The sequence below is a fragment of the Heterocephalus glaber genome, unplaced genomic scaffold (assembly GCF_053883595.1).
Source record: "Heterocephalus glaber isolate CG9 unplaced genomic scaffold, H.glaber_assembly_v1.0 deba00001564, whole genome shotgun sequence".
Lineage (NCBI taxonomy): Eukaryota > Metazoa > Chordata > Mammalia > Rodentia > Bathyergidae > Heterocephalus > Heterocephalus glaber.
Genome location: NW_028258351.1, coordinates 1,867,407 through 1,881,198, shown reverse-complemented (window position 1 = coordinate 1,881,198; position 13,792 = coordinate 1,867,407). Strand labels below are relative to the sequence as shown.

General features: G+C 37.6%; 1 protein-coding gene across 1 annotated transcript in view; it reads right to left on the bottom strand.

The window, feature by feature from the left end:
* The window catches only part of Med13 (mediator complex subunit 13), a 93,834-nt gene that overhangs the window by 72,345 nt on the left and 7,697 nt on the right, over positions 1–13,792 (bottom strand). The window contains exon 3 of the mRNA XM_004870377.4: positions 8,430–8,598. Coding sequence (XP_004870434.1) covers positions 8,430–8,598 — 169 coding nt within the window. The remainder of the gene's footprint in view (positions 1–8,429; positions 8,599–13,792) is intronic.

Below are 13,792 nucleotides of genomic sequence, written 5' to 3'. Positions count from 1 at the left end.
TTTTCCAGCAATGATAAGGTATCCATACTGCAAAACATGCAACATACCAAATACAAACCTAACTCCAAACAAAAACATAAATGGGTACACGTTTAAATACAATTCTATACTGGCTGGGGATATAACTCATTGGTAGAGCACTTGCCTAGCATGCACAAGGTCCAGAGACTGATGCCCAGTATTGCCAAAAGATAAAAGAACCCGGAATTAAAATTTATTCTTATATTCAGATCTGTAAGCACTATATACTGAAGCACCAAGTAAAAGCAAGTGTTATTTCTTTATCATCAACAAAAATTTTAGGATAAAGTCGGGTGTGGTAGCACATGCCTCTAATCCCAGTAGTCGGGAGGCTGGGGCAGGAGCACTGCTGTGAGTTCAAGCCCAGCCTAGGATATATAATGAGTTCAAGGCCAGCTTAGAATATAAAGCAAGATGCTTTCCCAAAACAAAACAAACAAAAAAATTAAGATAAGCAAATGTCATACTGTGCTAGACAAAATTATTTAATTATAGTTATGATAAGTGCTATAGCAAAAATCAAGTACAGGATACTCCAAGGTGTCTTAACAAGATCTATATACTGAAAATAAATTTTTAATTCCTAAGGGGAAAAGACTTGAACTCAGGTATCATCACAGAGCTGTTCTGATGTGTTATGCTGCCAACTCCAATATCCATTACCTCTCTGACTTCATCTCATACTGGTCTTCCTCTAACACAGGCCTTCCTTTCTCTCTCACTATGGCCTCCCTGCTGCTCCTTAAACATACCACACCTTGATACCTGCTCTTTTTAACCTAAAACACTAATTTCACCCTCTTCAGGTGCTTGTTCAAATGATTTCTTCTAAGGAGGCATAAACTACTTATTTACAATTAAGCATGTGCCTTTTAACAAATCTGTTATCCATATAGTTCTCCAAGCCACAATATAAATCATTCCTTCCCCCCCCCCAATATCTACTTTCAATTCAATCTACCACCAATTCTTACTGATTCTAGCTTTTATAATATCTATGATTAGTCAGTTCTATGTCTCTTAGGGTCAGAATACCTGGTAAAATCTCCTAATTTATCTCCCTGCTGCACCCTGCTATCACTAATCTTTCTAAAAATTAATTCTGATCATGTAACTGAAAAGCTCAAAATCATTCAGTAGTTCTCCCAAATATTTTCAGGACTAAATCCAAAAACCTTAACACAGTACTTTAGATCCTTCAGAATCTGATCCCTGTCAAAACTCTAAACAGAGATACTCAACCCATCAAGAACTTCCCCTTTGTTTGCCACAAACTTATTCCCACTTCTCAATCCTCAAAATTCTTTTAACTCACTACTGAGATATAAATTCCTTTGAAGGAATTAAAACTTTTAATATCTGTTGTCATCTGCCCAAATTCATCATCCTTTTTTTTAAAAAACAGCAATAAACACAAACATAAAATCTACCATCTTGCACAAACTCAGTACTGTTAAGTACCTTCACACTGTTATAAAACAGAAAGTCCAGAAGTTTTTCCACCCTGCAACTCTGTATCCATTAAACTGTAACTTAGTACAATGTCCCACTCTGTAGGTGGGCATTCTCTGTTAATATGTCCTTTGTTTATAGGTTTTATATTATTCCATTTGTCTGTTTTGATGCCTGTACTTTTGTTCTCATATCCAAAAAATCACTGCAAAGTATGTCTTCACTGTTTTTTTGTTTTGTTTTGTTTTGGTGGTGATACTAGGGATCAAACCCAGGGGAGAGCTACATCCCAGCTCATTGTAGTTTTTGAGACAGAGTCTTGCTAAGCTTCCCAGATGGGTCTCGAACTTTTGACCTTTCTGCCTCAGTATCCATTACTTTTGGGGTTACAGGCATGCACCATCACATCCAGCTTCTTACAGTTCTATGTATAATGCTTAGGTGTTTAATCCATCTTAAATTTTCATATGTACACACTAAGGGTTCAGCTTGATTCTTCTGCATGTGGATATCCAGTTTTTCCACACTATCTAAGCACTGAGTCCCCACTGAGTGGATTAGCCCATTTGTCAAAGATCACATCATTATATATGGAGAGTTATTTCCAGGCTCTCTATTCTACTCCATTGGTCTATATGTCTACCTTTATGTCAGTACTGCACTGTTTTGATTACTGTGGCTTTGAAGTATGTTTTGTTCACTGTTTTCTTTATCCAAGCTGTTAGGAAGAACTGCAAAGTTCTACTAATTAGAGATGAAACATAGTTCTCCAAACCTTGACTTTGGTATTCCTTTGTGACTTGCTTTTGTCAAGCAAACACTGAAATATATTTAAGCAATTCAGCTTGCTTCTTTCAACACCATAAAAACATAACGTCTGGCCTACCAGTCTATGAGAAATGAGAAACATACAGAATAGACCTCTATCCAATCTATAGTAACAGACTGGCAAAATGTCAAACCCTAAGGTCACTTGCTGATAAATTAGTGAGAACACATAACTGCTGTTTTTAAACCACTAAATTTTGGGGATGGTTTGGTTATGCAACAATAGCAGATATAGAAACTGGTGAGGTGCTGTCAAAATAAAAACTTAAAATATGTGGCACAGGTTTTGGGATCTGATGGCAGATGACAAGAACTACAGGACATTAGATAATGGTGAGGAAACTCACAGGAGGCTGGAAAAATGGTCACCCATGGTATATAATGGACAAATACTTTGTAGAATAGTTGCTCAAAATAATCTAGAAGGCAGAAAATGTTTGTCTGATGAACTTAACACATGTGAAATAGATCAGGTCAAAATGCAAATTGGTTGTTAGTAGCTATAAATGATCAAGTACTAAAAGAGAGGGATGAATTCAGAAGAAAACTTGCTGGTTTGTGAATGTAATTTAAAGGGGATATAGTTGGTCCAGAACCTACAGAAATAGAAAAATCAAATGTTTTCAATAAGTCATTGGTGCAGCCATTAAAACAAAGTCTCAGGGGAAAGCCTGCATCAAGTGTGTGACTCTAGGCTGAAGTGTAGGTCAGTGGCAGAGCATGTGCTTAGCATGCAAGAGGCCTGAGGTCTGATCCGAGCACCAGACAAAAACACACACACACAAAATCCAAAAGTGTGATTCTAATATTCTGTCATGAAGGCTGGGCATGGTGACGCACACCTGTAATCCCAGCACTTGGGAGGCTTAGGGAAGAAGATCACTCCAAGTTCGAGGCCAGCTTGATCTCCATGAGACCCTATGCCTCAAAACAACTGGGCCAGGGATTTAGCTCAGTGTTGCCACCACCTGCCTCAGAAGTGCAAGGTTCAATCCTGGGTACCAAAAAAAAAAAAACCCAACAACAACAAATATATATATATATTTTCTTTGATATGAATACTAAACACAATTCTTGATACCAACTGAAAGATTATGATTCAGGGTAAGCCTCCATACATTTATTGTTCTCAAGGCACATAATATAAGCAATCAAACATGTACGCAACTAATTTTGTTACTGTATCTAAGATTGCATATATAGCCACATTTGTGCTTTTGAATGTCCTCTTTTCTGATACAATTCTTTAATCATGGCTGAGTCATAGGGCATATAAATACATAAAAATAATTTCTAAACAGTATTTTAATCTTAGTAAATCTTTAATGTTTAATTTTTGAGAGGGACATGCCCATCACTCACTATTATGTACCAACATATACAGGCAGAAATCAATTTTTCAAAGTATTTTCCTCTCAATTATAATAAAGGATATGAGTCTACTAGCAAGACAATGTTAAAATTTTAAAACATAAAAAATTTTCAATCTGTTAGAATAACTTTGAATTTTGCAGGTTTTTCAGGCAATTTTGGAACACTTAACTGTGTCTTAAAGAAATGGGACAAAAATTTTTTTGTTGTTGTTTGGTAGACAGGGTCTTACTATGTAGTTCAGGCTGGCCTTGAACTCAATATGTAGCCCAGGCAGGCCTCGAACTCACAGGAATCCTCCTGCCTCAGATTCCCTGGTGCTGGGATTACAGGTGTGCACCAACATATCCAGTGGTGCAAATTTTTTTAGAGTTTAAAGGGGAAGAGGGGGGAGAGAGAGAGAGAGAACAGATAAGAGATAGATGAATGCCAAAGGAAGATACTTACTAAACACTTGGGGAAATGTAACCTAGAGTAATTACAATTTCATTAATTTTAGGGATCAAATAAGTATGCTACACTCTGGAGGCTGACACAGGAGGATACCTGCGGGTTCAAGACCAGCCTGGGCTACACAGTGAGTTCAAGGCCAGCCTGAACTACATAGCAAGATCCTGTCTCAAAAAAAAAAAAAAAAAAGCTACAAATAAATGATTCTGAAAACTGCATGTTTTAAAGGAAAAAGAGAATCTAGGAACTAATGAATCCTTCATGAACAGAAAGGCCAAAAGACTATTGTGAAAGATAAGTCTGCAAACCAACTAGTTCAAAATGGGTAAGAATGAAAGGGTACCAACAGGTCACTATCCCTCCCCACCAACTAATACATTACACAAAATTCCTGAAGGCAGAAAGAGAGGATTTTATGTCAGGTAGACAGACTAGGAATAAATTACCAAAAGGTAGAAAAATCAGGAATCAGTAGTTTTTCTATAAAGATCTAGCTATATTGCACTGGAGATGTAGCTCAGTGGAGGAGCACTCATATAGTGTGAACCAGGCCCTGGGTTTGATTTCTAGCACCACAAAAAAGAACAACAACAACAACAACAAAATCCAAATATATTTCAGACTAAAGATATTTTTGGCTTTGAAGGTTGTCTGTCTTTGACACAATTGTTCAACTTTGCTATATTGTTTAGAGTACTTTTAAGCTAGTATAAGGTAAGCTATGATATTCAGTAGGGCTTTGGTGTATTAAACATTTTTGACATTTTCAAATTTTAATAGGGTTAAGACTGTCATAAGTCAAGGAACATATGTAATAAAATAGAATTATAATATACTATAATAACTTATATGGATATGTTCTCTCTAAAAATATCACTTGAAGGAAGCACATTATGGTTTCTTTTTGGCATATCTGAACAGTCAACATTCTTGTACTTTATATTCTTTTTTTTTCAATGCTCATTATTAAATAAAAGTTACTTGAGAGCCAAGGATTTAGCTCAGTGGTGCTGCCGCCTGCCTCACAAGCAGGAGGTCCCGAGTTCCATCCCTGGTACCAAAAAAATAAATAAAAGTTACTTGAATACAAGAATGTGACAGTTTGCCAGGTGTGGTGGTGCACGTCTGTAAATCTCAGCACTCAAGAGGCTGAGGCAGGTGGACTGCCACTGAGTTTGAGGCCAGCCTGGGCTACGTAGGGAGTTCAAAGCCAGCCTGAAATACATAGGGAGACCCTATTTCAAAAAATAAAACAAAAACAAAAAGCAAGACAGTTCATTTGCTAACCAAGATGGCTACTAAAGGACTAATGAGTGGCTAGTTTTTATAGCATAAATATGCTGGACAAACAGATGATTCAGGTACAGTTCTGGGCAGGACAGACCTGAATTATACAAATGATCAAACTACACAGAAGGGTGCACAATATAAAACTGATAATTTGTTTATTTCTGGAATATTCCATTAATATTTTCAGACCACAGTTGAAAACTAGTAACTGAAACCACAGGTAACAAACTGGATAATGGAATACTATCCAGGGAAGGCAATGCTAACTGCCTCCCTGATATTTACATCCCCTTCTTTTACTTGCCTACCTAATAGTATTCCTCTTTTCCTACTGATAAAAGTTTACCTTAGGGCCAGGGATTTAGCTCAGTGGTTGTGGCACTTGCCTCGTGGTTGCGGCACTTGCCTCGAAAGCACAAGTTCCCAAGTTCGATCCCCGGTACCAAAAAAAAAACTTTACCTTGTTCAGAGTGGTTATGTTTCCACATAAAAGATACCTGCTTTTGTGTTGGGCATGGTGGTGTATGTCTGTAATCTCAGCACCCTGGGAGGCTAAAGTAAGAGGATCATAAATTCAAGCCGAGCTGGAGCAACTTAGTGAGATCCTGTCTTAAAATAAAAAAAGACTGGGGATGTAGCTCACTGCAAAGGCCCTGGTTTCAATCCCCAGTACCACATTAAGTAATAGATAAATGAAAGAATGAGAATGGATGAATGGATGGATGGATGGATGGATGGATGGATGACTGGGGCTGTAGCACAGTGCAAAGCCCCTGGGTTCAATCCCCAGTACTGGGGGGAGGTACGACTGTTTCTCCTAGTATGGTCAATGACACATAGAGTGAAGTTTCCAGAGAAAAGATACTTCTTGCTGATTCAGGTGCCAGCCCTTTTTATCTCTCTTCCCTCCTCTTACTCCCTAAGATCTACTGTGAGATGCTGAGGCTCAACACCCACAAAGATCTTAAACATAAAAATTAAAGGCTAAATACAGCAGATCAGAAACTCTAGGCAACCCTGAGTCCTTGACATTTATTATTGACCAGACACACCAGTCCTGAATTACCTGTCTCTAGATTCCTTGCTATTGTGAACATTAGTCCCTATGTAAGCCAGATATTTAGGTTTTACTGTCATTTGCAATGAAATACATTCCTAATTTATATAGTTATTTTGATAATGATAAAAGTTTAATTTTCAGAGGAAAAAAATGAAAGAACTTTTTATTTTTTCCAGGCTTGTCTATTCATCTAGTCTACTAAAACTAAAAAAAAAAAAAAACCTTGATAACACTTCAGGTGTACACAAAATAAAGATGTGTATACGGGAAAGATGGCATCTCAACAACGATTACAATCACAACCAAAAGTTTGCTTCATATCTCTCATATCACTCAGCAAAAACAAATATCCTTTAATTTTCTCCTATATCCCACCTTATTTGCCACTGGTTCATCTCAAAGCCTAATTCAACAACTGCTTGGGACTAAATCCAACAGACTATGTCTTGTATTATTTAAGTCCCAGAAAGCATAGTACTCTGAAATTTTGATTGAATAAGAAAAGGGAGCAGTGTATCTATCTCCCATGCCTCTATCGCCACTATTCTACTAATCAGTAGCATATATCAGCCTAACTCAAAGATCAAGAAAATTATAGACTCACCAGAAGTATAAGTGTCTTATATAGAAGAACACAAATTTAAATTACTTTAATTAAAGTAAACTGAAAAAGGAATAGCCAGGCATGGTGACACATAACTATAAACCCAGCTGCTGGGGAGGCTAAAGCAAAACAATCAACCACAAGTTCAAGTTTGAGGCCAGCCTGGACAACTTAGCAACCTTGTCTCAATACAAAATAAAAAGGACATGGCCATCCGTAGCTTAGTGGTAGAATGCTTGCCTATCATGCCTGAGGCCCTCAGTACCACCAAAGAGCAAGAAAAAACAACAGACAAAACAAGACTGGGAAACAAAAAGGGTTAACTTAACCTAAAACATAACCATAGATCACTGTTTTAACAAGTGTTAACATGACAACCTGGGCATGGTGGCAATGTCTGTAGTTACAGCACCTGGGAGGCTAAAGCCAGAGAACTGCAAGTTTGAGCCAGCCTGGACTACATAGCGAAACACTGTCTCAAAAAAAAAAGAAGTGTTACTATTACTTAATTTTGATAGAGTACTGTGCCTATACCTTATTTCTCCTAGTACTTCTATTCATAAGCCTCTGCTTTCATCCTATATTTTATCACCCCAAATCAAAATGTGGTCCACTGTATTAAAACACAGCCTAAGTCAGGTGTTTAGCTCAGTGGGGCCACGCCTGCCTGGTAAGCATAAGGTCCCAAGTTCGATTCCCGGTACCAAAAAATAAAAAAATAAAACAGTCTATTCTTATTCCAAGAAAATTCTTAAAATATGTACAAGGGAGAGTGAAGTGGTCAAAGAAAACGGAATACTTGAGTTTGGCACAGTGGTGTGCAACTATAGTCAGTCTTAGCTACTTGGGAGGCTGAAGTGGAAAGATAACTTGAACCCAGAAGCTTGAGACCAGACAGGGAAACAGTGAGACTCCATAGATAGATAGATAGATAGATAGATAGATAGATAGATAGATAGATAGATAGACAGATAGATAGATAGATAGATAGATAGATAGAATGAACCAGTACTCTGGGAGACCAAGTCAGAGGATCAAGCCTGATCCCACTCGGACAACTCAGCAAGACTCTTGTCTCACAACATTTAAGGGCTAGGGATGTAGCTCAGTACGAAGACCCTGAGTTGAACCCTGAGTACTGAAAAAGAAAGAAAGAGAGAAAGAGAGAAAGAAAAAGAAAGAAAGAAAGAAAGAAAGGAAGGAAGGAAAGAGAAACAAACAGCAAATTCGTGGTGTTTTGCCAAAGTTAACCTCCTGAACATGTCTGTAAAATATTAGCTTTTTATCCCACTTTCTCTTGTGAAGTCACAGAAATGAACAAAGAAATATCAAGAGTTAAATAAGTTAGCTTACCTTTTATTTACAGGTTTTTCATCTTTTTCATAAGGTTTTACAAACCACTTCCCAATACGTACAAAATTTCGGTTCATTAAACACCGTTCCAACAGATTGTGAACTGCTTTGAAAAGCAGAGTACGGCATTCATAGGAAAGTCCGTTCTCCCACACTCCATCTTCCTCTTCTAAAAGAGAATTGAAGAAAGCAAAGAATAAAGTAAAACGTTTAAACTCTATAGCTATAAACCCTACTTTACCTCACAACATTAAGTTCCATCACTTCAATATAGTTCTAGACACAAAGTATCAGCTGTTACTCTGAAGAAATTAAAGGCCTAAGTGCCGTACATTCTATTAAAGCACCTGATAATTATTTTCCCACAATGTAAAATATGGTAATGCCACCATAAACATATTGGCTTTATTTCTGAATCAATAAAAAGCCCACTTGCTTGTATAACCTGGATAATATTAAACACATTCTTTATCTATGGTGCCAATTTCTAATCTGGCTCACTTGCTACTTTGTCCTAATTCTTCTAATCACTGAACCTGCCAAAAAAAAAACCCTAGCCAGTTAATAATTAAACTCAAAACATTTCATGTCCATCATGTCCACGACTCAGCTATAAAACTAAGAGATGAATAAAAAGGCAGCTATTGGCACTGAGCCTACCAACCAATGTACCATCAGTCACCTTCAGTCTCATTTCAACCAAATGATTATTCAGAATAGGATCCTCTACTTGGGAGAGAAATTTAAAGATTTAAATATTAAGTGGCACTCTGTCAGTTTAAGTTACAGTAATCACTACTAACTATATAGCCTCAATTTTGGCAGCAAACCTATTAATCGCTCTGTTAACTTCCCAATAAATAAATAAGTCATTTTGAACTAAATCTGGATGTAGTTCAAAAAAATATTTTCATCCTGACATTTCATGTCTATAACAAAACATCCAATGAATCAATGTACTTTTATGAATGACAGTACTTTAGCATTTTAAATTTTTCATAATACTTTAAATTTCTTTCAAATATAACTAAGCATCTTCCTTTAGCTTATATATCTTTGTAAACAGTTTCTATAATTTTTTTTTTGGTACCAGGGATCGAACTTGGGCCCTTGTGCTTGCACAGCAGGCAGTGAAACCACTGAGCTAAATCCCTGGCCCATTTCAAAGTTTATAATTTTTGTCTGTGTGTGTAAACAGTTTATAAAAATGAATCAACTCTGTTCAATTAAGTAAAAATAAACGAAAAAGCCTTTCTCATTTCAAAAATATATATACTAAATGGATAAAAAAATACACTATGAGATTTGAATAAAAGCAGAGAATCATATTTAAAAAGCACATGGTTTAAGCTGGGCATGGTGGTGCATGCATGTAATTCCAGCACTTGAGAGGCCAAAGTAGGATAATCAAGAGTTCAAGGCCAGCCTGGGTCGGGACTGTCACCAAAAAAACCATTAAAAAAAAAAACAAACCTTTAACACATACTTTATACTCAAAATTCATACAACAAATGGGTGGAATAAACATTAACTAAAAAAGCATGACAGTGGACTTTTAACTGCACTCAAACCTCTGTGCCACTGCAAAGGTTAATATTGATTGTATGTTAAAGTTCTAAAAATTTTATGATTTTAAAAAACCTACTTCAGCCGGGTGTGGTGGCTCATGCCCGTAATCTCATCACTCAGGAGGCTGAGGCAGGAGGATCGCCATGGGTTCAAGGCCAGCCTGTGCCACATAATTAGTTTAAGCCCAATCTGAATTACAGAGCAAGACCTTGTCTCCAAAATACATAAAAATAAACAAACAAAAAAAACCCTACTTCAGTTAAACCTACAGTCATATGAATTAAGAATACTGAATATGGTTTAGAAAAATAATTAAGGGCCAGGGATTTAGCTCAGCGGTTTCGCCGCCTGCTGCGCAAGCACAAGGACCCGAGTTGGATCCCTGGTACTTAAAAAAAAAAAAAAGAAAAAGAAAAGTAATCAAGCCGGACATGGTGGTGTGCATGCAATCCCAGCAGTTAAAAAGCTGAGGCAGAGGATCACAGTGAGTTCGAGGCCAGCCTTGGCAACAGAGCAAGACCTTGCCTCAAAAAAAAGAAAAGAAAGAAATCAGTATTATCAATATTAATTTTTAGACAGCTCTCCCTTATTAACCCAAATTGTATCTAGTGAAACTCACATGACCTTAATGTTTTCAGGAGCAGTCTCATGCCCCTAAATGCACACACTCTAACATAAATGGGAGCTATACATAAAACAAAAAGTACAATCCACCTGATAGTTTGGGGAAGGGAGCTAGTCCTGGCGAATGAAATCAGGGGCACTCTACCACTGAACTACATTCCTAGTCCTTTTTGAGACAGGAGCTCATTAAGTTGTCCCAAGCTAGGTTGAACTTGTGACCCTCCTGCCTCAGTCTGCCAGGGATTTTAGCTGATCATCACCCTGGTCAGGCCTGGTGGGGTTTTCTAAAGTCAACAAATCTCTGAAGTACATCTTCATCTATATGGCAAGTGAATAAGCAACCACTACACTGAAGTAATAGCATTTCATTTTTCATTGCAGAAAAAATAGTAAAACCTAACAATGCTCAATGGAAAGTCAAAAGTTTTGTTCTGTTTTGTTTTGTTTCGGGGGAATGTGTCACTTAGAAACAAGAAGACTACTAAGGCAGGATTCTAACAGAGTAATGTAACAACCATAATATTTTTTACATGTTGTAGTCAGAGATATGAAAAGTGAAATGGTGCAACCAATCTACCTAAGATACAGTAATATGCACCTCTTACGCTAATTAAGAGGTCCCTGTATCTCAATACTAGCACTGGGAAGGGAAAGATTAGAGAACACATAGCAAATCTTAACCTAGCTCTTCTAAACTTAATCAAACATAGCCTAGTGGGAAAAGTCAGCTTAGTACATTTAAATAAAGATTTTTGCCCCTTACACCTATACCTCCAGGGAAAATAGTCTCAATTCTGTTTTTAGTACTTTAACACTACAATGAGCATTTAAACTTTTTTTTTTTTTGGTACAGGGGATCAAACTCAGGACCTCGCCAGGCAGGTGTAGTGCCACTGAGCTACATACCTGGCCCTGAGCATTAAAACTCTTAAATCAGTGTTACTCAAAAAATTTTACAATGTATTTATTTGAAAAATGTAACACAAAAGTTCAAATGCTAAATTTGATACCACACGTTTCAGAGCACAGATTAAGTAGTGCAGAAGTATGTCATAAATCATCAAAAGAATTTTCCATAAAGAAAAAAATTCAAGATCAAAACCAAAAAGCTCGTATACTCAGTACTCAACATTTTTCTCAAAAGTGGTATCAAGGGCCGGGGATTTAGCTCAGTGGTTTCGACGCCTGCTGCGCAAGCCCAAGGACCTGAGTTCAATCCCCAGTACCAAAAAAAAAAAAAAAAAGTGGTATCAGGCAAGACTGTCCTGAGTTGGAGGCCAGCCTGGGCTACAGAGTGAGTTCAAGGCCAGCCTGAACTACATAGTGAGACCTTGTTTCAAAAAAAAAGGCCAAAATTGTTATCTACATGGTGATTAGCTGATAAAAAAGGAATCTTGGGGGGGCTGGGGATATAGCTCAGTGGCGCCACACCTGCCTGGAAAGTGCAAAGTCCTGAGTTCAATCCCCAGTACCCAAGGAGAAAAAAAAAAGGAATCTTGGAGACTGGGGATGTGTAGCTCAGTGTAGAGCCTTGGCTGATGTGTAAGGCCCTAGGCTCAATCCCCAACAACGAAACAAATAAATAAATAAAATCTTATCATTTTGCTACACTATAAAACGCAAAATACACTAATGACTAAGAAACAGCTCAGAAATTAGCATAGTAGAAAATACCATGCATGTCATAAATGAAAAGAGAAATGGTTAAATGTCTAGATCAGTGTTTGCTTTGTACAGTAATTTCTCATTCATAAACTATTCATTCATAAGCTATTCATTCATTAGGGCCTTAAATTGCTGGCATCATTAATAGCAAAATGTGGAAATTTCTGATTTTAAAACAGCCTCGTATTATTGACTATTATCTTTGATTTGAAAATCTACAAGATGTACTTTCACACTCAGGAAGGCCTGGTGGCATATGCCTATAATCTCAGCTACTTAGGAGGCTAAGGCAGGAAGATGAGAGTTTAAGGCCAGCCTGGGCAACTTAGCAAGACTGTCTCAAAAAATAAAAAGGGTTAGAGATGTAGTTCAATAGTAGAGCACTTACCTAGTGTGAGAAAGGTCTTGGGTTCAATCCCCAATATCAATGAAGCTAAGGGGATGGACAATACACAGAAGAAATACAAAAAGTGAAATGAAGTAATCTACAAGACTAGCCAACACAGAAAACCGGTCCATGAGTAAATTCTACAACAGAAGATAGAATTACCTCTACCCTTCACGCTGAGCTACAACATCAGCCTTTGACTTTTTATTTTGAGATGGAATCTTGCTAAGCCACTAAATTGCCCAGAACAGGCTTGAATTCTTTATCCTCCCTTCTAATAGTGCTGGGGTTACAGGCAGTGTGCTATCATGCGTAGCTACAAAACATTTTTAGTGTTCCTGCCACTATATTCCTATGCATGTCTATTTATCTATGTGTCAATCCCAATAAAAATTGTTACTGACTAGCACTCAGGAGGGTGAGGCAGGAGGATCGCTGTGAGTTCAAGGCCAGCCTGGGCTACATAGTGAGTTCAGGCCAGCATAGTGAGAACCTGTCTCAAAAAAAAAAAGAAATTGTTACTGAAGGTTAAAACTCACTATAATTATTATTTATTTATACAGCAGAATTAAGGGGTAGATCCAGGGCCTTCATACTGAACTACATCCCCAGCCTTATTTTTAAAGTTTTGAGACAGGCTCTTTTTGGTATTTTTCCGGTACCGGGGATCAAACTCAGAACCTTGCACTTGCCAGGCAGGTGCAGTGCCACTGAGCTACATCCTCTTGCTAAGTTGCCCAGGCTGGCTTTAAACTCTCATCTTCCTGAATTAGCCTCCTAAGTAGCTGGAATAGGCATACGCCACCAGGCCTGGCCCGTACTGGCCTTCCTGAGTGTGAAAGTACATCTTGTAGATTTTCAAATCAAAGATAATAGTCAATAATATGAGGCTCTTTAAAATCAGAAATTTCCACATTTTGCTATTAATGAATGATGCCAGCAATTTAAGGCCCTAATAAATGAACAGTTTATGATGAACAGTTTATGAATGAGAAATTACTGTACAAAACAAAACACTGATCTAGACAGGCTCCCTTTAAATTGCCAAATTGCCCAGACTGGGCTTGAACTTGCAATTCTCTCATCTCAGCCTACCAGAGTTATATGCATATACCAC